This window comes from Liolophura sinensis, chromosome 11 (genome assembly GCF_032854445.1).
Source record: "Liolophura sinensis isolate JHLJ2023 chromosome 11, CUHK_Ljap_v2, whole genome shotgun sequence".
Classification (NCBI taxonomy): domain Eukaryota; kingdom Metazoa; phylum Mollusca; class Polyplacophora; order Chitonida; family Chitonidae; genus Liolophura; species Liolophura sinensis.
Genome location: NC_088305.1, coordinates 4,103,597 through 4,127,668, shown reverse-complemented (window position 1 = coordinate 4,127,668; position 24,072 = coordinate 4,103,597). Strand labels below are relative to the sequence as shown.

Here is a 24,072-nt window from a genome sequence, read left to right as displayed (position 1 = left end):
TGAAACACATCAACTGAGAGCATAAAACACATCCACTGGGAGCAGGAAATACATCAACTGGGAGCAGGAAACACATCAACACATCAACTGGGAGCATAAAACACATCTACTGGGAGAAGGAAATACATCAACAGGGAGCAAGAAACACATCGACTGGGACCAGGAAACACATCAACTGGGAGCAGGAAACACATCCACTGGGATCAGGAAACAACTCAACTGGGTGGGTGGGGGGCATAAAATACATCAACTGAGAGCATGAAACACATCAACTGAGAGCATGAAACACATCAACTGAGAGCATAAAACACATCCACTGGGAGCAGGAAATACATCAACTGGGAGCAGGAAACACATCAACACATCAACTGGGAGCATAAAACACATCTACTGGGAGAAGGAAATACATCAACAGGGAGCAAGAAACACATCGACTGGGACCAGGAAACACATCAGCTGAGAGGATGAAACACATCAACTGAGAGCATGAAACACATCAACTGACAGCTTAAAACACATCAACTAAAAGCATGAGGCACATCAACTAAAAGCATGAAACACATCAGCTAGGAGCACTAAACACATCAACTGGGAGCATGAAACACATCAACTGGGGGCATAAAAAACGTCAGTTGAGAGCATGAAAAACATAAACGGGGAGTATTAAACACATCAATTGTAAGCATTAAACACATCAAATAGGAGCATGAAACACATCAACTGGGAGCATGAAACAAATCAACTGGGAGCATGAAACACATCAACTGGGAGCAGGATACACATCAACTCGGAGCAATAAACACATCAACTGAGAGCATTAAACGCATCAACTGGGAGCAGGAAACTCATCCACTAGGAGCAGGAAACACATCAACTTAGGGCAGAAAACACACCCACCGGGAGCATGAAACACATCAACTGACAGCATGAAACACGTCAACTGGGAGCATAAAACACATCAACTAAGAATATGAAACACATCAACTGGAAGCAGGAAACACATCAACTGAGAGCATGAAACACATCAACTGAGAATATGAAACACATTAACTGGAAGCAGAAAACACATAAACTGAGAACATCAAACACATGAACTGGGGACATGAAACACATTAACTGGGAACATGAAACACACCAACTGAGAGCATGAAACACATCAACTGGGAGCAGGAAACATTTCAACTGGGAGCATGAAACACATCAACTGGGAGCATGAAACACATCAACTGACAGCATGAAACAAATCAACTGTGAATATGAAACACATCCACTGGCAGCATGAAACACATTAACTAGGAGCAGGAAACACATCAACTGGGAGCATAAAACAAATTAACTGGGGGCATGAAAAACATCAATTCGGAACATGAAACACATCCACTAGGATCATGAAATACATCAACTGGGAGCATGAAACACATCAAATGTATGCATGAAACACATCAACTGGGAGCGTGAAACACATCAACTGGGGCCATGAAACACATCAGCTGGGAGCATAAAACGCATCCACTGGGAGCACAAAACACGTCAGCTGTGAGCAGGAAACACATTAACTGTGGGTATGAAACACATCAACTAAGAGCATGAAACACATCAACTGGGAGGATAGAAGACATCAGTTGGAGGCATGAAACACATTAAATGTAAGCATGAAAGATCTAGGAGCATGAAATACATCCACTGACAGCATGAAACACATCAACTGGGAGCATTAAACACATTAACTGGGAGCATAAAACACATCAACTGGGAGCATGAAACACATCCACTGGGAGCAGGAAACGCATCAACTGAGAGCATGAAACACATTTACTAAGAATATGAAACACATCAACTGGAAGCAGGAAACACATAAACTGAGAGCATAAAAGACATCAACTTGGGGCAGGAAACACATCCACCGTTGGCATGAAACACATCAACTGATAGCATGAAACACATCAACTGAGAGCATGAAACACATCAACTGACAGCATGAAACACATCAACTGACAGCATGAAACACATCAACTGGGGGCATGAAACACATTAACTGGGAATATGAAACACATCAACTGGGAGCATGAAACACATCAGCTGGGGGCATGAAGCACATCAAATGAGAGCATGAAACACATCAACTGGGAGCAGGAAACACTTCAACTGAGAGCATGAAACACATCAACTGACAGCATGAAACACATTAAATGTAAGCATGAAAGACATCAAATAGGATCATGAAACACATCCACTGGGAGCATGAAACACATTAACTAGGAGCAGAAACACATCAACTGGGGGCATGAAAAACGTCAACTGGGGACATGAAAAACATCAATTGGGAACATGAAACACATCCACTAGGATCATGAAATACATCAACTGGGAGCATGAAACACATCAAATGTTTGCATGAAACACATCAGCTGGGAGCATGAAACGCATCCACTGGGAGCACAAAACACGTCAGCTGTGAGCAGGAAATATATTAACTGTGGGTATGAAACACATCAAGTAAGAGCATGAAACACATCAACTGGGAGCATGAAAGGCATCAGTTGGGGGCATGAAACACAACCACTGGGAGCATGAAACACATCAACTGGGGGCATGACACACATCAACTGACAGCATGAAACACATTAAATGTAAGCATGAAAGACATCATATAGGATCATGAAACACATCAACTAAGAGCATGAAACACATCAACTGGGAGCATGAAACACATCAACTGGGAGCATGAAACACATCAACTGGGAGCATGAAACACATCAACTGGGAGCATGAAACACATTAACTAGGAGCAGAAACACATCAACTGGGAGCATGAAAAACGTCAACTGGGGTCATGAAAAACGTCAACTGGGGACATGAAAAACATCAATTGGGAACATGCAACACATCCACTAGGATCATGAAATACATCAACTGGGAGCATGAAACACATCAAATGTATGCATGAAACACATCAACTGGAAGCGTGAAACACATCAACTGGGGCCATGAAACACATCAGCTGGGAGCATGAAACGCATCCACTGGGAGCACAAAACACGTCAGCTGTGAGCAGGAAACATAATAACTGTGGGTATGAAACACATCAAGTAAGAGCATGAAACACATCAACTGGGAGCATGAAAGGCATCAGTTGGGGGCATGAAACACAACCACTGGGAGCATGAAACACATCAACTGGGGGCATGAAACACATCAGCTGGGAGCATGAAACACATCCACTGGGACCAGCAAACACATCAACTGGGAACATGAAACACATCAACTGGGTACATAAAATACATTAACTGAGAGCATGAAACACATCCACTGGGAGCATAAAACACATCAACTGGAGGCATCCCACAACATGTGCATACTACATGTGGAATGAATTCCAGCTGACATCATTGCAATTTTTTCTATCTAATTCACCTTGTGCTGGTACCAAGGGACGTGTACTTTGCTACTATTTAATCTTTTACTTGAACAGTTAAAATAAAGCAATGACTAAGGTAAATTGGCACGAGATCTTGTCTCACCGATTACCTGTGACAATTAATTGTATTATAATATCTATACATATATATATTATAATTACAGCCGAAACATACATCTTTCTTCTGCAATACACAATGCCTGATCGACAATCATACAGATTATCATGCTGTGACGAAATTATACCGGTCATGTATTTGTTGTTTTTTTTTCATTGATCTGCTCTCTAGAATATCACGAATGAAATACAGAATTATATTAGCGTGAAATAAAGAATTCTTATCATTGTTATATAACACATTGCTGGGTTTCAGTTCTTATTCTGTGGATCTTCCCCACTCCCATGTTCCACTGGACAATACAGATATATTCATATGACTTTTATTGTTTATACTTTTGTTGTCAAACTAGTGGCAGGGTTGTATTGCTAAAACTCGATGATTTGATGTAAACACGGAATGCACCCGACAGTTAAATTAATCTGTTCATCTGCTCTGATGAGCTGCCTGCGGACGTGTGGTTAGGTCTGCTACATGCGTACATATCAAACTTCAGGTCCGGCAAATTTATATAAGTAAGGTAGCGTATGCTGCTGTCGAAATATATACGAAAAAAAAACATTAGACTTGTCAAGCGGAAGGCTTGGTTAGTCTAACATTGTGTGATATGAACCATAGAAATGTACGCTAGTGCCCCCTGTAGGCGATTAATTTGACGACGATAAGAAATTAAAATGCACAGGGGAAAAGTTTACCGTGAAATGGGTCCGACTAAGCTGAAGATCCCATGAATCTCAGTACAAATTTAGTATAGAGACTTATCAACAAGGCCGTTTGCCATGAGGTGAGTAGTTTCCATGTAAGTGTAATGATTTGTCCATATAAATGCTTAAATGGTCGCAAATTATAGGCCCCTAAGTAGTTGTGTTATTTACAATTCGTTAGATGTCACTGGTTTAAAATTGCAGGTGTTTCCTTCACATTTAATAAACAATAGCATGGTAACAATGCAAAGGGACAGCTAATGCTGGGAAATGGTCACACTTAGCTGGTGAGGTTACATCATAACCGGGATGTAGCTTTACCTAATTCCGCTTAAACCATGATGCTAGATTGCGCATACGTTGCTACCTTTCTATAGGCATATACACGAACAGTTAGAACAAAACCGTGATTAATTGACAAGAGGCTGTCCTCACTGCTTTGATTTGTCTGTACATACAGTAAGTCTTTTTTATACCGGTAAAAGTCTGTGTGTGTATCTTTAATTAGAAAAAGAGAGATTCTACATATAATGCTTGTTGATACTGCTATGTACACATTAACAAACTACTACTATCGCATTACAGAACTGACAAACACACTGAATCAAGGTTTCAATCTTTTATGCAAAAATGCAGAATGAATGTGTGCGCCGGCACCAGCCGCGCCCAGTACAGCTCATTCGAGTGATGGTTGTAACAATGTGTACACACTGGCGCACACATTATACAAGAAACTCCACCACGCCACCCTCTCCAGATAGACCTCGGTGGTCTTAGATACAGCCTCTAACTCACGGACGATTGCAGGTGTGGAGTCTACCAGCTTGTTCATTTCAAGTCACCGAGTAGTTGTTGAAATGCTGGTTTTAGGGTCACTTCCCTCTGAAAACTCTCCGACAATGGGATTCACCCCTAAATCACGTTACAAATGAGTTACTGCAAGGCCGATTAGTGGGATTTCGCGACAGGGAGTGGCTAGCCTAATTTACTTCACAACAATACAAAGCTGCATGTCTACCGTTGATTAGTACAAGTGTAATAGCATAAATTTAATGATGGTCAGAAATTTAGCCACTTAGTGTTGACAAGAGGAAGGACCTTTGTAGTCGGGCTGACTGAACAAAGCGTCTTGTATACTATTGGTTGTATATTTATTTACTTATCGAGTTCCCAATTTAACTTTCATAAGGTGCTTTTTTTCAAAAAAATCTGTTGGGCAATACCTGTAATGAGATGTAACAGAGTTTCCGTGTGAGGCCCACTGCAACATTTGAAATAGGTCAATTCACCGCAAGTTTTCATTATGTTCTTAGTGGCATGTCATGAGGAATCAGAGTGGAATTAGGACAGACAACCTGCCTAAGGCTGTCTGGGTTTTAGCAGAAATCCCCCACAATTTGTTTTTTTCACATAGACATGTTGTGCTTGCTTTATGCGGTCATGCGGGGTTAGCCTCACAAAACCAAGGGGTACTTAACTCGATTAGGCATATGACGTTTGCCTAACACCGTTATATGAGGTGTTTCACATAGTCACGTAGAGATTGCCTCACTTGGTGACGTGGAGGTTGCTTCCCAAAATTGCATGAGAGTTATCCCATATTTGTGTGTGTGTTACTTGTTGTAGCCATCTGGGGGTTGCCTCACAATGTCAATTGTGTGATTCCGCAGTGATTTGGCCATTGCCATACAAATTCATATGAATTTTGCTGTACAGTGTGATATGTGAATTTTCTTACTTGATTGTCATTTGGGGGTCGCTACACAAAGCTATCTCAGCATTGCTTCACTGTTATCTTGGGATTCATGCTGGCTACCTCTCCGGCCGTACGCCTGCCAGCTGTCTGGCAGCAGCCTGCAGATGGTCGTGGGTTTTCCCCGGGCTCTGCCTGATTTCCTCCCACCATAGTACTGACCGCCGTCTTATAAGTGAAACATTCTTCAGTACGGCGTAAAACACAAATCAAATAAATAAATAAATAAATAAATAAATCATCTTGGGATTTTCCAACAAATCATATCATGATTTTTTCTCACATTTGAAATGGTCATGCTGGAATACCCTATGAAAATCATGGAGGGATTGTCTCACAAAGTCATTTGGGGATTGTTTCACAAAGTCATGTGGTGATTGTCATCTGGAGATTGCCCAACAAAGTCATCGGGAGATTTCCTCACGAAGTCATCTGGGTAATGTTACACAAAGTCGTTCGGGGATTGACTTGCAAATCATGTGACTGTTGTTTCACATCTTGTTATGGGCTCACAAGGTTATCTGAGGAATATAAATGTCTCACGACGATAAATGGGGATTGCCTCACACAGTTATACACCACCAACCCCTTGGTCAGATTACGCATTTATATTATATCAGGAGCCATCAGTGAAACCTTTAACCTATTATAACCATGTCCTATTATTTAATGAAAAAATTCTTACAAACATTCTTACACAAGGACATAGGACATAGGCTATGCCATGTACAAAACTATGTGGAATGGCACGAGTCTACAGGTGAGGTCAAGAAAGTCTACAGAAATCATGAAGAAAGGCTACAGAGAACACGGAGAAAGTCAACAGAGAGCGTGAAGAAAGTCTACAGAGAACACGAAGAAAGTCGACCATGAACATGGAGAGGTCTACACAGACCATGAAGAAAGTCTACATTGAGCATGAAGAAAATCTACACAGACCATGGAGAAAGTCTACACAGACCATGGAGAAAGTCTACACAGACCATGAAGAAAGTCTACAGAGAACATGAAGAAAGTCGACAACGAACAAGGACCTGTCTACAGAGAGCATGGAGAATGTCTACAAAGACTATGAAGAAAGCCTACACAGAACATGAAGAAAGTATACAGAGAGCATGAAGGAAGTATACAGAGAACATGAAGAAAGTATACAGAAATCAGGAACAAAATGTGAAAGAGCGAGGAACACCTATTGTGTACAGGAAGAAAGGCAAGATCCTATAGGGGAGAAAGTGTACAAAACTCATGAAGAAAGTCTACAGAAATAATGCTGAAAGTCTACACAGAACTTGAAAAATAGTGTATAGAAATCGTGAAGAAAATCTACACAAAACATGAACAAAGTCTACAGGAAACATGACCAATAATTGTCGGTGTACACACAGCATTGTCCTGATGAACATTACAGACACAGCTTTGTAATAAACAACAGTATACAAGAAACCTTGTTACAATCAACTATGTGCATACAATGTTTTACTTATCAACAATACGCACACGACCTTTCAATCAATAATATGTACACAGTATTGTACTGATCAACATTATTTACAAGATCTTGCATATACGCATCAATAATATACACACCATGTTACGCTGATCAAAAATATGCACCAATCTTGTACTGATCAACATTATGCAAACAATCTTGCTATATCAACATGATATGTGCAACTTTGTACAGATGAAAGGTGGGATACCCTGTCTAATTATAAACATTAGTACATAAGTAGCCCTGCATACTAATTAACTGCATTGCGACAACCTATTGGGCCGAAAGTTCGAATCCAGCTCTTGTTGCATTAGTTCCGGCTTTAAGTCAGAAAGTGTGTCAGATAGATGTGTGTGAAGAAGAGGTTACTCTCTCCGGCACTCTGGTTTCCTCCAGCAATAAAACTGACCGCCGTCATATCAGTGTAAAACTTCAATTAAGTAAATAAATATATTTCTTCAAGTTTTATCTAGTTAGCCTTCTGCCCGCAAGTTTAAAAAGTATAATTATATCTTCAGAAGTGCCCACATCTGTGATCATTTATGTTTTATATCATTTAAATAATAGGCTTTTCCGCCCTATGGTTTTAATAAATAGATAAAGCTTGAAGATATGGGCAGATTTCCGTTTCCCAGAAAATCATGTGGAGAAAATAACGTGCTCTGTGCATTTTAAGCATAACTGACTCATGAATTTAAAATAAGTGTTTTGATTAATTATGTCACAACGTTTCACCGGCATTTAATACTTAAATTTGAGTTAGTCTGTATTTAATTTAACAGCGACGACGGTGTGATATGTGGCAAATAGTCTTACGTAACCGGTGAAAAAATACGGCCTTTAGTTAGCTACCTCAGTTAGCGTTATATTCACACCCCATATAGCACCAAGGGTTAACCAGGATAAGGTAAAAAAAAAAGCGCAGTGATACTGACTGCAACTTATTAGACGTCTCTGGTCTAGAAATTCCCAATATACTGTGTTGTCATCACAGTTAGCATACAATAAAGGAACAGGCTTGGTGACAACGAGATGCTCATCCGATAAAACTTTATTAGAGAGACATGTATCTCTCGTAGATTAGTATTTTTAAGCCAGATCGAGGCATCAAGTTAACCTAAGCACGCATGTGCAGTACGGATGATTCATTTATATATATGCCTATGTCATAGCATTGCACAGTTTGGCTTCAGTTTAATTCTAGTTTCATGTGTAGTTTTCTATGTGCGTTTTCCCAAGACCGTCCCCTGCTTCCCCAAGGCCGTCCCCAGCTTCCCCAGGGCCGTCCCTAGCTTCTTCGGGCTAAAATGCTGGGAGCCGTCTTTTGAGAGACACTGTCATGACAGTCGAGGGTTAATTTCTTTTTAAATTTTCAACGTAGGTTCGCAGTTATATCTATGCTATTTTGGCCCTGTGCGCAATACACTTAAATGTTATGAGAACATACAGTTGTCAACTTATTTCCCTTTTAAATAAACGCCACGCAAAATACGTGCCAGTCTCCGGGGAAGGCCAAATGTCTGACAGACATTCTTTGCTGTGTTTTCCAGGTACCTAACATTTGTGATCAAAAGCCTGACTCTTCTTCAACTGGTAAGTGTTTGTGTTATTCCTTGTGCCATGCCATTACTATAATTCTTGCCACTTAATATCAGAAATATAATTTTTGCAATATTTTGTAACTCCACTTCGGAGAGATAACTGACAGACATATTGAAATGGTTGTCTGCCTGATGTAACGTGGGTCAAAGATCAAATTCCAATAACACAATGGGTCTTTTCGGAATAATACACTATTATTTAAATACTATTATTTATATAAATAACGCTGGGAGGAGTTGGGGAATAGAGAATATGGCGGGTATAGCGCACATGTGAACATTTGTTTTCTATCTACTTGGAGTAGCCATGTTCGGAAAGATGCATTTACATTTTCTTTTCGACGAAGTTGCACGGTTTTACACTTCAAGGCAATTGTTTTCATCTTTTAGATTGTATTATACGTGACCCCGGAATGGGTCATTAATTTATTCCATAATTCAATAATTTTTCACTTGTGCCATGACGGAGATGATCGTGAAACGCATGTGTTAAAACCAAAAACAAGCTCTTGACTGCACTTCTTGTAAACATATAGCTGTGTTTTTCAGGTATCACCAGGAAGTTGTCAGAATGGGCCTTTGTTTGTCAGAGGAAGTGGCCCTGGTTCTTTGTATTTCCCGAATTCCATTCCTTATCCTATCGTCTTTCACAATGCCATCACCACACAATCCACAACCAACACTCGTTCTGTGAGCAGTGTGGTGGACGAGGCGGTAGGTCTGGTAGACGACGAGGACGCCACCATGCGGAGGCGGCTACAACAGGGTGCGTAACTCTTTGCTTCACAAAACTGCAGTAAAATATGGATTTAACTCGTGAAATGTTATTGTGAAAGAATTTTTTACAAAGAGACAAAAAGCACATACTGTATTCTTCCCCGGTGATTACAATAGCCCGAACATTTCAAACTCAGGAACCTGCTTAATTTATTGAATGTCAGAGATTATATTTTTATTTTATTTTTTGTCAGATTAAGCACACTGTGTGTCATTTAAATGTGAATGACATAACATATAATGAGGAACACATTTGTACCTTTTATAATGATTGAGGTTACTCTATACTTCTGCCTGATATAGTATAAAAGACTTACAGCATAAAGAGTAAGGCCAGGGTAATGATGACAGTATGATAGCTGACAAATGGTCACACGTGTTACTGGTAAAACCCGGCTAATTGTCAGTTTAACTCAGTTCGGCTTTTATTTTATCTTTTCCTGTACATGCTTAAAAAGCAGCAACGCGCATGCTCCTAACCTACCCAGAATTAGTTAATGATAGAGGGATGATAGTCACTAAGTATTAGACGTCACTGAACCAGGTTTAAAATAATTTTGTTTGGGTGAGAAAGGGCTTTGTGTATTTGATCCTCGTGCTTGTCATAGCTTCATGTTGATATAGGTAAGATAATATTTAATTGTTACTATCTCCTGGCAGGCATAGACCGTTACCCCCAAGATTTTGTCAACCCCGACCCCCTGCTGTTCTCAGAGAGTCCAGATGACCCTCGCAGCTTCTCCCGTCAGAGTCGGATAATCAACTGGATAGCCAGACTGCTCAGGTGAGTCCAGCTAAATGCATTTTTTTTTCTTTTCCACTTTTAGTTTCTTTTTAGTTGTTTAATTTGGTGTATTACGTCACACTAAGTCATGTTCCACTGGCATGTCGTTGGTTAGACTTATGTACCGGACCATTACCTTGACTACCTTTAATCGACGAGACCCGAAAGCTAGGAGCCTGATAATTCTCACCCCATAGAAAACTATGTACAGTCAAATTCCTGTTAGGGTTGACCGACGGCATCTTTCATAAAGCTGACAAACAGTTGATTGAGGTCAAACGCACCAAGTCAGAGGCTACTGAATAGCTCTGTTCTTTACTTTTGCTCGACGTGCATACACTTCCATTTCCTAAAAACACACACAACTTTACACGTAGAATGAAACGTTGAAGCCTGATGTACAATATGATAAGACGCGACAAGCGGAGAATTTTTTTTTTTTAAATTCAGCACAAAGGAACGGTAAAAATGGCATCAGACTGCATCTCTGACCCAGGCGCATTATTTGTGGAGGGTATCCACCTATCAACACAACAGTGCAGTTTGAATATTTTGGAGAAAGTTGTCTCCCTTGTCTCGTAAAACGAAACAAGACGTTTGTAAACACTTATAGTTTCATGCTCGTGCATTGCCTGAACAATACTCGGGCGCACTTCCGTATAGTTTTCCATTTCGATGTCTTTCTTTTTCCTTATGTAATCGTGCTGTGTGTTACAGAAAGTACGGACTGGAAGTAAGCTTGGCCACAGCCTTACTAAACCCCGCAGCTCGTCGACATTCCCTCTCGTGTCCCTACAAACCACCCATTAACTGTGAGAGGTTCACTCGCTATCGGACAGTAGATGGAAGCTGTAATAATCTGAACAGCCCGCTGTGGGGAGCGGCTTTCACGCCCTTCGTCAGGCTGCTACCGCCCAGATATGGTAAGCATTTCGTGAGCTACATGTAGAAGCCCAGTTAAAATAAACGGCGTGTGCAAGTAGCTCAGCTACGATATTCAGCTTACGCTTGTGCCCCACCTAAATTAGATGACGTGCGCTTGTAGTCCGGTTTAATTAGTATGTATGTATGCTTAACGTCGTAATTAACAAGTTTTACGTCCTGTGACGACGAGGTGTAATTAGGTGTGTGTCTTCTGGTGGCAGGGAGAGTCCATGCCACCAAAGTACTAACTCCTTAGAAACATCAAGCCGAAGACATCAGACATGACACCCAGTCACATTATATTGACACCTGGACTACCAGTCATGTTTCCTTGCTCTAACCTCTCAGTGCTGAGCGCCAAGTGAGACAGCAGCTAGTACTATATTTAAAGTCTTTGGTATGAACCAACCCGAATTTTATCCCGGGTCTCCCGACTTCAAGGCAACGGTTTAATTAAATATCATGCGCATGGAATGCGGCTAAACCAGGCAGAGTTAAATTAAGCAGGGTGTGCTAGTAATCTGGCTAAAATAGAAAACGTGTGCTAGCAGACCTGATAATATACACCCAGTGCGCTTGTTAAAATAAACAGGGTTCGCTAAGTTGTATGACTAAAATAGGGGGAGTGTGCTAATACTCCAGATAAAATAAGCAGGGTGTGCTAGTAATCCGGCTAAAATACAAAACGTGTGATAGCAGACCTGATAATATATACCCAGTGCGCTTGTTAAAATAAACAGGGTGTGCTAAGTTGTATGACTAAAATAGATGGAGTGTGCTAGTAATCTGGCTGAAATAAGCAGAGTGTGCTATTAATCCGGCTAAAATAGAAAACGTGTGCTAGCAGACCTGATAATATACACCCAGTGCGCTTGTTAAAATAAACAGGGTTCGTTAAGTAGTAGGACTAAAATAGACGGAGTGTGCTAGCAGTCTGGCTGAAATAAAAAGCGTGCTCTAGTAGCTTGTCTATAATAGATAGCGTGCAATATCGTCCATTTCTTTTATCGACTCGCCTATATTTAGCTGTCTGTAAACTCAGTCATACTCAAAACCAAATTCGCCTGTAGTCAATGATACGTAACAACTCAAGTTCTACACGTGGACATGTTGGAAGTTGATAGTCTTGCAAAGAAAATGAAAATAGAGCACTTTTTTCTCATTCATAATGCTGATGTCCTTAAGCTCAGTTTCGACGGCAAGACCCCATTGCCTAGGGTTACAGAATTATTCAAAAACTATTGGCATGCTGTACACTGGGTGGAGTTCAATATGTTTTGACGGAGTGCGGCACAAGTTACCTAAACTGCTATCGCCTTAACTGTAAACCCTGTTACTGACGCTGCCATGTTTGATGTTGTTTACACGTTTTAGTATAATATAAGCTTAATAATTTAATTTTAGTTTATGTCTTGTAGTATATGATCTCAGGGCAAAACAGATTTAGAGACAGAGTGAGTGAGTGACTGAGTGCTTGGGGTTTAACGTCGTACTGAACATTTTTTCAGTCATATGACGGCGAAGGAATCCTTAGAGTGCATGTAATGTGCCTCCTTGTTGCAGGAAGGGTTTCCACGGGATTTTGAGATAGATGTTAGAGTATTAAAGTGTACAGTTTGTTCTAATCGCTTGTTGGAGCAGCCATTGTAAAACAAATTACTCACACGCCAATTGTCCAGCATGCAATTTGCTTTTCAATAATTATGACGTCCCCCCTAGCAATGAGCTCTTGGTGTCAAAACTAAGCTTATGGAGTTAATATTATGGATTAGAAAAAGTATTTTAACTGCATTTTCATTGTAATAATATAGACGTTCCAGATGTGTAAAGCTTGTGTTGTTATGTGCCATTGACTAAGGACAACGTTGGTAGTGAGTGTGACTGATTTTATAAACAGCTGAATATAGGCGACTGGCTAAAAGAAAAGACTATAGTAGCAAGGCTCAATTAGACCACCGTTACCACTAGCCCAGACAAAAGCCATATCGTGTGTGAACAGCCCAGTTGATATAGACAATGTTTTAAAGTCAAGTCAGTAAAAAAGTAATGTACATAAAGCTGATTCGTGTTACTCTTTTGTAAAAGAACGCCGAGGTGACCGAGACGATGTGATGTCTGGACCCTCCTCAACACTGAGTTCTCATCTACCCACCGCCCGTGTGGTCAGCACGACCTACCACGAGCCGGCCCGTGGGGGAGACGACGCCCCGTTTACAATGCTTCTGACGGTGTTCGGACAGTTCCTCTCCCACGACCTAACGGACAGAGCGCCAACCAAAGGTATGAGACCTCGTATGCAGGGCCCAACAACGTAAACATATACAGTAATGGGTAGCGGGTGATTTCTTTCTAGCCAAACACTCTTCACAGTTACGCATAAACGTTTTCTTTTCTGAGATTTATTTTCATGCAGCCTATATCGAATAACAATTATAAAATTCATGTAATGGTTTTGTACAGTATAATGAGTCCATTTTCAATTCCACGTCGTTCTTTTCTTTGCAGGTTTTGACAACACGGTGTTGAAATGTTGTAAGCAAAATATAGCCACGTAAGTTATCGTTGTTTCGTCTATAAAGCGACCTCTTAAACCTTTGCATCTTGTACAGGGCTCATTTAACAAGTAGAATGTAATAACCATGGCGATGGTGACCAATTACAATTCTTTTCTCTTTTTTTGGTAATACCGTGTACATAATGCTTATCTGACTCACACAAAGCTGTTTGGCGTTTAGTAGGAGGGATTTGGGATGATAGTTCTGCTTTTCATCTGGAACCTCGAAGCTATATGCTAGGGTAGACGGGCTGACAGTGTATTTATGTAAACCAACTAACTGGGAGCAACACGGCCATCCCTGAAAACAGCGCTAAAATCCTTCCCTCTCACTTTTCATGGTGTGACAAAATACTGTAGACGACGCTCGTTTAACCGTGTACCAGAATCTAACGCTCGGCGAATAACATTTGTTGTCCCCCAATATGGTGTGCATATCTGTACATTAAACGTGGGAAAGTTAATCAATAACTTGCCAAAGATGGTACCGTGGAAACTACGGTTTGCTCCACCTACAAAACTCAGCTCAGCATGGACTTTGACCCAGCACCTGTTTATTTAGTTTTGTTGTTAATCTGGATCTGAGTCCAGCATCAGGAACGTTTCAAAACGATTCTTCACCGTTGTGAAATACAACACAATGCAGAGTATTGTCTCTTTGTATGTAGTGGAAGTTTTGTACGTACAGCTATGGCAAAGGTTTGTGCTTTTGGAACGCTTTCCACTTCATGCAGTTACTGGGGCACTGCTGGTTCTATGAGTTACAAGACTTGTTTTCCATTAGCAGAGGGCTAGTGTGCACAACTAACTTGCCATTATTCTTTTACAACTTTCTTGTAATAAGAACTTGGTGTCAGTGTTGTATTTAACGATAACGTTTAAGTTTAGTCCACGCTTTGTGACGGACAAAATCACAAAGAGTATCTAATGCCATCATAACACAAATTTTTCTCCTCTTCTCCAGCCCCGAGGGATTCTGCGAGAAACATCCCGATTCCACTGAGAGACAACTTAGACAATTCAACAGAGAATGTCTCGAGTTTCCCAGGTCTTTGGAAGTTACTGATTTAGGGTGCTCTTCGGGTAACAAAACCTTCAAAACGGCTTAATAGAAAGCAACAACAACCGCAACAATAACAGCAGCAACAACAACAACAATAATAATAATAATGATAATGTGTTAATTATAAATATTAAATGTGCGATATTAATATTAATGATATTGTTGATGACGATGTTTCTGTTGCCGGTTACCTTCATGATGCCATAATATCTTCTATAGCTATCGTTGAAAAAATAGTGCATCAAATAAAACCAATGACTCTTCGGTGTTAAAAGCAGCATTCGCCGAACCATGCTGTCAATTCTTACAGTGGTTACAGAAGATCTACAGGCCCTATGGTCTTGGGTTTCCCCCGGGCTATGCCCGGTTTCCTGCTACCATAATACTGGCCGCCGTCGTATAAGTGAAATATTCTTGAGTAGGGCGTAAAACACCAATCAAATAAATAAATAAATAAATAAATAAAAGGATCTACAGGTCTGTCAGCAGTCTGCAGGCTGTCGTGAGATTCCCTGGGGCTTTTTTAAATATGTAGGCCTACCCTTTTGCTTAATCGAAACATTCTTATCATACTACAAGAGGCATACACTGTATTTGCAGGTTTGCGCGAGCAGCTGAATCAGGCTTCCTCTTTCATAGACGGGGGAGCGATTTACGGAGCGACGAAGAACAAATCCGACAGTCTAAGACAGTTCAAGGGAGGTAAGCCATTATGTCTTGCTCGGGCTTGCCTGATGCGAACATGGCCCCCATTAATTTTCCTCAAGCGACAATATTAACGTTTAGCGCTGTAGCTCAGCCCCAAACATTCCGTGGCCAATAAGTCTTGGTGCATACCTGGCCCAGCGTGTGAGAAAGAAGCCATAAACCTATCTTGACATAGGCTGACCGTCAAAGTCTGGACCGTATTATGCCGGCAGCTGGGAGCTGTGCCCAGCAAAACCAAGGGGAAGTCACTCGCAGCCTTATTGCCACCTGTCTCCTAGTGTCCTCTTGCCCAGAATTTTAAACTTTCATCATTAAAGGAGGAGAAAACCTAAAACAATGACACTATAGGCTATTCCGGTTTCCCGATCATCAAGTGCTCTTCGCTACCTTCTAGGAAGAAGAGTTCTACCGAAAATGTACGAATTGCTCTTTGGCCGCTTCCGACGACAACTCTCCTCCTAACACAGAAGACTTTAGGATTAGTTCTATGACAAAATGTAGTGGCCCACAGCGGATTTTGGTTCTGACTTCATTATAATTTATCAACTTGAGGTACATACACTCTTCAAAAAAGAAACGCAAAACCCAAATATCAATGTAAATTTGATTTTATTCAAGGACGTGTAGGTCAGCGGAAAACAAAGATACATAAATGAAATTTTGTGGAGCAATGCATTGCTATGTTGTCCATATTTCATGAGAATGACAGTCATCACAGTCATTACTGCTGTCCACGAGGTGGTGTTGAAGTCAGTACCTCGTATGACCACCTCCAGCTGCTACCACTGCCCGACACCTCCTGGGTACAGATCGAATCAGTCGTTGGATGTTTTGTTGTGGAATCCTTCTCCATCCTTCCTGCAGCATGTGGAAAGACTGTTGAAGATTCTGTGGTGGAATACGACGTCGACGCACCCGTCTATCGATCTGATCCCAGATGGGATCAGATCGATAGACGGGTGCGTCGATTGGGTTTAGATCGCTCCCCACACCATAACATTCCCTCCACCGAATCTGTCCACCTGTCTGATGCAGTGAGGAGCAAAACGTTCATGACGTCGTCTGTAGACACGGCCTCTACCATCACGTCGTCTGAGGCGGTACGATGGAGGTCACGTAGGTGGGTTACCCGGATGTACCGATCTTGGGCAGGTGTGGTGACTCTAGGTCTTCCTGATCTTGGACGGTCATTTGTCAAATTTGTTTGACGAAATCGATCCCACAACCGAGTTATAGTGCTGGGATGAAAGTTGAAGATCCTTGCCACCTCACTCTTTGATTCGCCAGCTTGCAATCGTCCAATTGCCTGATTTAGGTCGGCAGCATTGAGACGTCCCATTTTCGTGTATAGTACTTGCAAAGATATTGAATAAAATTGTGAGATTCGTTTGGGCCTTTTATAGTCACATGCTGTACTCATGTTTTACACGTGACAAAAAATCATTGTGCCTGAACTTCGTGCTGCACGACATCAACGCACATCATAACAATCCTACCGGCCCGGATAGCACAGTTGTTAGAGCTTCCGCTTCGGGACCGGTAGATCCAGGATCAATCCTTGGTGGAGTCACACCTAAGACTTTAAAAGAGGAAGTTGTAACTTCCTCGCTTGGCGTTCGGCATGAAGGGGATAGTGCAACGACTGGTTGACCCGTATCAGTATAATGGCTCGGGCGGTGCAGCTTACTTGCCTTCGGTAAGTCGTCTCAGTGAAGCAGCACTAAATAAAAGAGCGGTGGAAATCTGTCCTGCAACAAGGAGGCACATTTCACGTACATGCGCCCTAAGGATTCCTTCGTCGTCATATGACTGAAAAATTGTTGAGTACGACATTAAACCCCGAGCACTCACTCACTCATAACAATCCTAATTGATAAAACTGTTCAAAATCATTTTTGATTGCGTTTGGTCAAGGATGATCTTCTGAAACATTCCAGTAACAATGTGCAACCCTACAAAACTGTTTCAGTTAACATATGTGTACAAAATTGTAAGTATCATTTTTGAATTTCATTTTGCGTTTCTTTTTATTTTTTGAAGAGTGTATTAGAATTTTTGTGGCATGCACCTTCGAGGAAATGCATACTCTTTTCAATGGTAATTGTTTGATATTTAAATGTTCTCCTTTAAAACTCATACCTGCCCAAAACTCAGACAATTTCCATTATTTTGATACCAAGCATGCACCTGTGCACCAAAAACGACAGGCTGACAGCAAAATAAAAATGTACACCCTAAAATACACTGAATTACATTCGAAAAACGGAAGTTGTAATGGGGTGCTGTGTCCATATTCGGTGTGTTTTAAGGGATATTCTGCCGCCCGGATGTCAATTACTCCTCCGCAATGTGAATTATAATTCCACAACTGACGCATGTAAATAACACCGCACCATGAACCACAGTGCGGTCTTTGTTTGGTTTGCATCAGTCTCTTTGCCATCGATTTTCAACAATCATACCATTAATCAACAAAGCTAATTCAAATGGATTTCAGAGTCGTACTGTTGTTGTTGTTGTTTTGATTGGACAAATCAGAAGTAGTGGTTTCCGATTAACCAACGATGGAAAACCTTCTCCAGCCATTTCATTTTATTTTATCTTTTTGTGTATAGTATCTCTAATTTACTGAACTTTTAATTTAATCAGGTTTTCCATGTAAAACCCAAGGGCTGGGTTGTGTTGAAGTGTACTTGCTAATACCGATATGAAGTCTAATTACATATTTACGATTTAAACAATTGCCAGCAACCAATAGAGTTTACAGAGACCAAATGGAACAGTAACAGATTTAATTCGCGTTTAATATACTGTTACACATACATGTATATTCTGGAACTAAATACAAAACTTAAGACCTAGGTTGAAGATAAATGTGGTAAGCCTTAATACGGTTTTGAACAACAGGGTTGTGATCTATTATCACCCTTATAGATGTATCTGTCTGTTCCGCTATTCTGTGAGCATTAATAATGTAAGCTTTGATCCCAGCCTAGAAAGTGGTTTAAGTCACAATATTTGGAATTTACACTTCCTGGATATAGAACAGGCTACAATGTTGAAATATTGATGACATCCCCCCCCCCCCCATCCCACAAATTCCAAATTTCAGCTCTAGGTTTTATGTTCTACACAGAAAAGTGTATACATATCCGAAAAAAAATGGTAAGACTTCATGTTGGCTTTTTTGATTGACAGGTCTGCTGATGATGTCCGTCCCCAGGGAATTACCCATCATGCCTCACGGAAATGTTCATGCGACGACTCGGGGATTTGCGTATTACGCCGCAGGTAAAGCAGTATTACTGATGGCACCTAAGTTGCTACACTGTACTGTCTGAGCATTTTACACTGAACAGTTAGAATAAAACCCTAACTGAGGTAAACTGACCGGAGGCAGTATTTCACCGGTTACGTGTGACACTTTGCCAGCTATCACACTGTCGTCGCTGTTCTGGTTTTTACTGTCTATGCTCTAGTCGTTTATACCTTTAAACATACTTTATACTACATGTAGTTTTAAATTGGAATTTGAGCTACACCTATACATAGAGTATCGGCTATCGTGAATGCATCGTTGAAAACTGATAACTTCTCTATTACATCTTAACAGATAGGTAACAATGTATACATTACAGATAGTAACAATGTATACATTACAGATAGTAACAATGTATACATTACAGATAGGTAACAATGTATACATTACAGATCGTAACAATGTATACATTACAGATAGGTAACAATGTGAACATTTATTTTGTATATATTTCTTTGAGAACTGATGTTTTAGACTGTTTTGGAAATAGATCTCACGTTTCTTGACTTGGAACGTCTCTTTGTGATTTGCAAGTGGTATACGAATATCGAACACTTTGATTTAGAATATTTGTTACAGTCACACCTTGATTAACTATACCCTCGTTCCAACAGGTGATAATCGTGTGAACGAATTCATCGGACTGATCGCCATAGAGACGATGTGGGTGAGAGAACATAACCGAATCGCCACGAAACTGGCGACGATAAATCCACACTGGAACGACGAGACGGTTTTCCAGGAGACGAGGAGGATCGTCGTGGCTATGATTCAACACATTACCTATTCAGAGTATCTGCCAGCTGTCCTGGGGCCTGAACTCATGGGTAAATACGAGCTCGGCGTGTTACCCAATGGCCGCTACCGCGAATATGACCCAAGGGTAAACCCCGGCCTGGCCAACGCTTTTGCTACGGCGGCCATGAGGTTCGGACACAGCATGCTACGAACCACATTTAGCATGATTGATCGGCAGAGAAAAAGAAATGGTGACACACCTGTGGACTTGAAAGATTCTTTCTTCCGGCCGCAGACCTATTTAACCAATGAAAACCCGTTCGTACGTGGGATGGCCCTAGATAGCAGCAAAATGTGTGACCGCGTCGTGTCAGGCAGTGTAATTAACAACCTGTACGAAACTGAACCTGGTAACGGTGCTGATCTGGCGGCTAGTAACATTCAGAGAGGGCGAGATCACGGGTTACCAGAGTACGCGCAATGGAGGAGGCACTTTGGCCTGAGCGTTCCAACTAGGTTTGACAAGTCCTTGGCTGGTTTCTCTGATATCAACGCCGCTGATGTAGAAATACTTAGCACACTTTACAGGTAAAGATTATTTTGTTTGCTAGGTATATTTTGGTGTAGTACATTTTGAGCGTATTGCCTTTATTTCAGTTGTCACTGAATGGCTTTACGAAGTCTACTTTGAGAGGCCAAAGTTTTTCAAGATTAACTAACAGCCGTTATAACACATTTATTTGAAATGAAAAGAAACAGTTTTTGTTCATTTGTCTGCTGTATGGTCAAACTTTTCTTCATCGGCCCCGGCCGTATGTGGGAGGGTCTCTCAGCAACCTGCGGATGGTAGTCGGTTTCCCCTGCGCTCTGCCCGGTTTCCTCCCACCATAATACTGGCCGCCGTCATATAAGTGAAATATTCTTGAGTACGACGTAAAACACAAATCAAATATATCTGTAAATATATCGTTATCGGCTCAAAATAAATGCTCGATATGTTTGGCTATCGTTCATCTACATGTTCTACGGAACGAGCTGTTTGTGATACTTTGCTTTGCATGGTTTTGACCCAGAAACATTACCGTCGCCGTATATATAGGATGACTTTCATTACAGGTAAAAAAAAAATGCTGTTAAAGTAAACTTCCACAGTATTTGAAGTACATGTTGGCCTATATGGCCCTGTATTGGGTATAGTCCTATATTTGTGGGATGTGTGATCTTCCGAGACACTGTTAAAAACGATTTATCTCCATGGGAACTGCAGGACTTATAAAGTTATGAGGTCTCTCCAACGCATAGTTTCGAAAACAAGAGTATTACCGAGTTTAAAGGACTATAATGGTAAGTAAATCTGGGCGTCACTTTACCACATTTGCGAAATGAGAAACTCCCTGCATTAGGCACACAATTACACAGAATCCATCAAGCTTGTACGTAAATGTGTAAAGGTTTACAGAAAATTTTAACAGTGCAGCGACGATTATGTGACTTTTGCAAAATGGTAACACGTATAGTCGGAGAAATATAGTCTACAGTCGGTTTACCTCATTACTTTTTTTTATAATTGTTCACGTAAATGCTTAAATGGTAGCTATTAGCGCGCCCACAGATTCCAAAAAAATCGCCTTCACCGAAATTCAGTGACCTTTGGCCAGTGCATGAGGTGGCGATATTGAATCCAACTGCTATTCGTTAGGCCCCTGTTTTTAATCAGTGAGGTAGCTATGTAACTGGCGGTACGGAAGTCTTTTCACAGATTCTTACATCAACAAATTTTGATCGCTTTATAAGTGATGTATTCTTAAGTAGACACTACAGTCAGATGAAACCACTAATGAATCATTCAAATAAACAATTAGAAAAAATCAAATGGACGATATACCTTCAGACATTCGTATATCGGCGATCAACCAAATCCGGGTGAATGGTCGCAAGGTCAATTTCCAACACGACATTTAACACAAACAACCAATGAAGTATGAAAGCATATACAGTGCGAAAATTAGGACGGAATCATGCAACGACAAAAGGTGAACGTTGAAAAAAAACGCAAGGAAGTCATTAAAATAAATGTGTACTGTTGGCAGGTCCCCGTCCGATGTGGATCTGTTCACGGGTGGAGTGTCGGAGGACCCTGTACAGCAGGGGGCCGTCGGTCCACTATTTGGAGACATAATCGGACAACAGTTCAAGACACTGAAGATGGGGGACCGTTTCTGGTACGAGACTAACTTACAGCCTCAAGCCTTCACTGAGGGTAAGCGTCTCCACAGGCGAAAGTGATGTATATATTTATTTATTTATCTTACGCCGTACTCAAGAATATTTTACGTATACGACAGCGGTAGTATAATGGAGGTAGGAAAACGGGCAGAGCCCGGGGGAAACCCACGACCATCAGCAGGTTGTTACTAGACTTTCCCACTAACGGCCGGTGAGTAACTTGTATAGGGTAACATTTCAGCGAACTAGCTTGCTATTAAAAGAGAATTCCAGAACAAAATGTCGCTGTATTAAAACTTGTTCAAACTTACTAGAATGATTCCTTTGAGGCAGCACAAAGTTCCCGTAAAACGAAAGAAAAAAATTGAAATCCACTCAATGAGTCTACCCACGCAAGCCTGTAAGCCGTCATTACGCCAAAATGATGACGTAATCATTACGTAACAGTGAATCTTTTTCCATACGTCCAAATGTTGTGTGTGGCCACTGTGGGCAAAGAAGTGATTTTCCTTTCAGATCCAGAACACTGAAAAATCTTTTCCTAACCGAGCAATCGAACAATGTGCGCTTAGCACCCCGGTATTTTGTCAAGCACCCACGTCTCTATTTGAGACGGCATGGCGTCATACTGTCACCTCTACTCAGTAACTTGGATTGACTCTGTCTTCTTTAAAAACAAAAATAAACACACAGAAATACATTTTGTTTGTTCTTTAAAACCCGATCATAACAGTTTAGCAAAAAAGCCTTCCAATCTTGATGCAAATAAAGGACAAGAAATACCCTCAAAAAATAAGCTGTTAAATTTAACAAATTTTTTTCTGTCTGAGTGATGTTGGAATATATTCTGTTATTGCAGCAGGTTATTCTGTTAAATATAACACACATTTTCTATTAATTCAACATAAAAGATTCTGGCTGGCTTCCTCTCCGGCTATACGTGGGAATGTATAACGGAATACATTCTAGCATCACTAAGACAACAGACTTTCTGTTAAGTTAAGACATTAATTTCTTGAGTGTATGTTTTTATTACACACTGATGATTGGAATTCCTCAAAAGTAACGCTTGCAGTTATATTGGTGTCTTCGGACGTGTACCTCCACAACTTATGTAAATGTCTTTTCATGTTTAGAACCACTACTGAACCATATCATTTTATGATATCACCATCTATATTCATGGGGCCTCCGTGGCTCAGTCGTTTAGCGCGCTAGCGCAGCGTAGTGACCCAGAAGCCTCTCACCAATGCGGTCGCTGTGAGTTCAAGACCAGCTCATGCTGGCTTCCTCTCCGGCCGTAAGTGGGAAGGTCTGCCATCATATACCGAACAACATGATTAATTGGAGATAACAACTCTCCCTTTATATTTATATTTATTATGGGACATAATCATGTGGGACAAATTCTTGTGCTCACATGCTCTCCTAAGATCCCGTACCAGGTTTTTGTTTTACCATTTTTTCCTACAGCGACTTATACATGGATGTAATAATAGACTTCCATACAGAGTAAAATCAAAGCAGCGACAACAGTGTGATAAATGCTCACACGTATAAACGGTGAAATACGGCCTCTTGTCCATTTACATGAGGGCATTATTCTAACCAAAGGAAACTGCACGCCCGTTAGCGAAATATCTTCTTTTCAGAATCGCCTCTGATGTTTTTTTTCCTTTATAAAAGTGCGCTTTTGTATATAAAAATATATTGTTCAGGTATTTGCTTTACTTTGTCAGGTCAACTGAGTGAAATACGGAAGATTACCCTAGCCCGTGTTTTGTGTGACTCCTACAGCTTTAGCACGATACAGAGAAGAGCTTTTCATACACCACAATCTTCAGGGTAAGTGGCAATGACAACAGAAGTCCTGTGAAGAACACTTTAATATCT

The 24,072-nt window shown here is 40.8% G+C and overlaps 1 protein-coding gene across 1 annotated transcript in view; it reads left to right on the top strand.

Moving 5' to 3' along the window:
* LOC135477769 (peroxidasin-like) overlaps positions 1–22,239 on the top strand; it is a 45,879-nt gene extending 23,640 nt beyond the window's left edge. The window contains exons 2-11 of the mRNA XM_064757972.1: positions 9,036–9,078; positions 9,636–9,852; positions 10,524–10,647; positions 11,365–11,570; positions 13,657–13,851; positions 15,789–15,890; positions 16,761–17,012; positions 19,095–19,187; positions 19,830–20,541; positions 22,044–22,239. Coding sequence (XP_064614042.1) covers positions 9,036–9,078; positions 9,636–9,852; positions 10,524–10,647; positions 11,365–11,570; positions 13,657–13,851; positions 15,789–15,890; positions 16,761–17,012; positions 19,095–19,187; positions 19,830–20,541; positions 22,044–22,239 — 2,140 coding nt within the window. The remainder of the gene's footprint in view (positions 1–9,035; positions 9,079–9,635; positions 9,853–10,523; positions 10,648–11,364; positions 11,571–13,656; positions 13,852–15,788; positions 15,891–16,760; positions 17,013–19,094; positions 19,188–19,829; positions 20,542–22,043) is intronic.
* Positions 22,240–24,072: the final 1,833 nt, after the last annotated feature.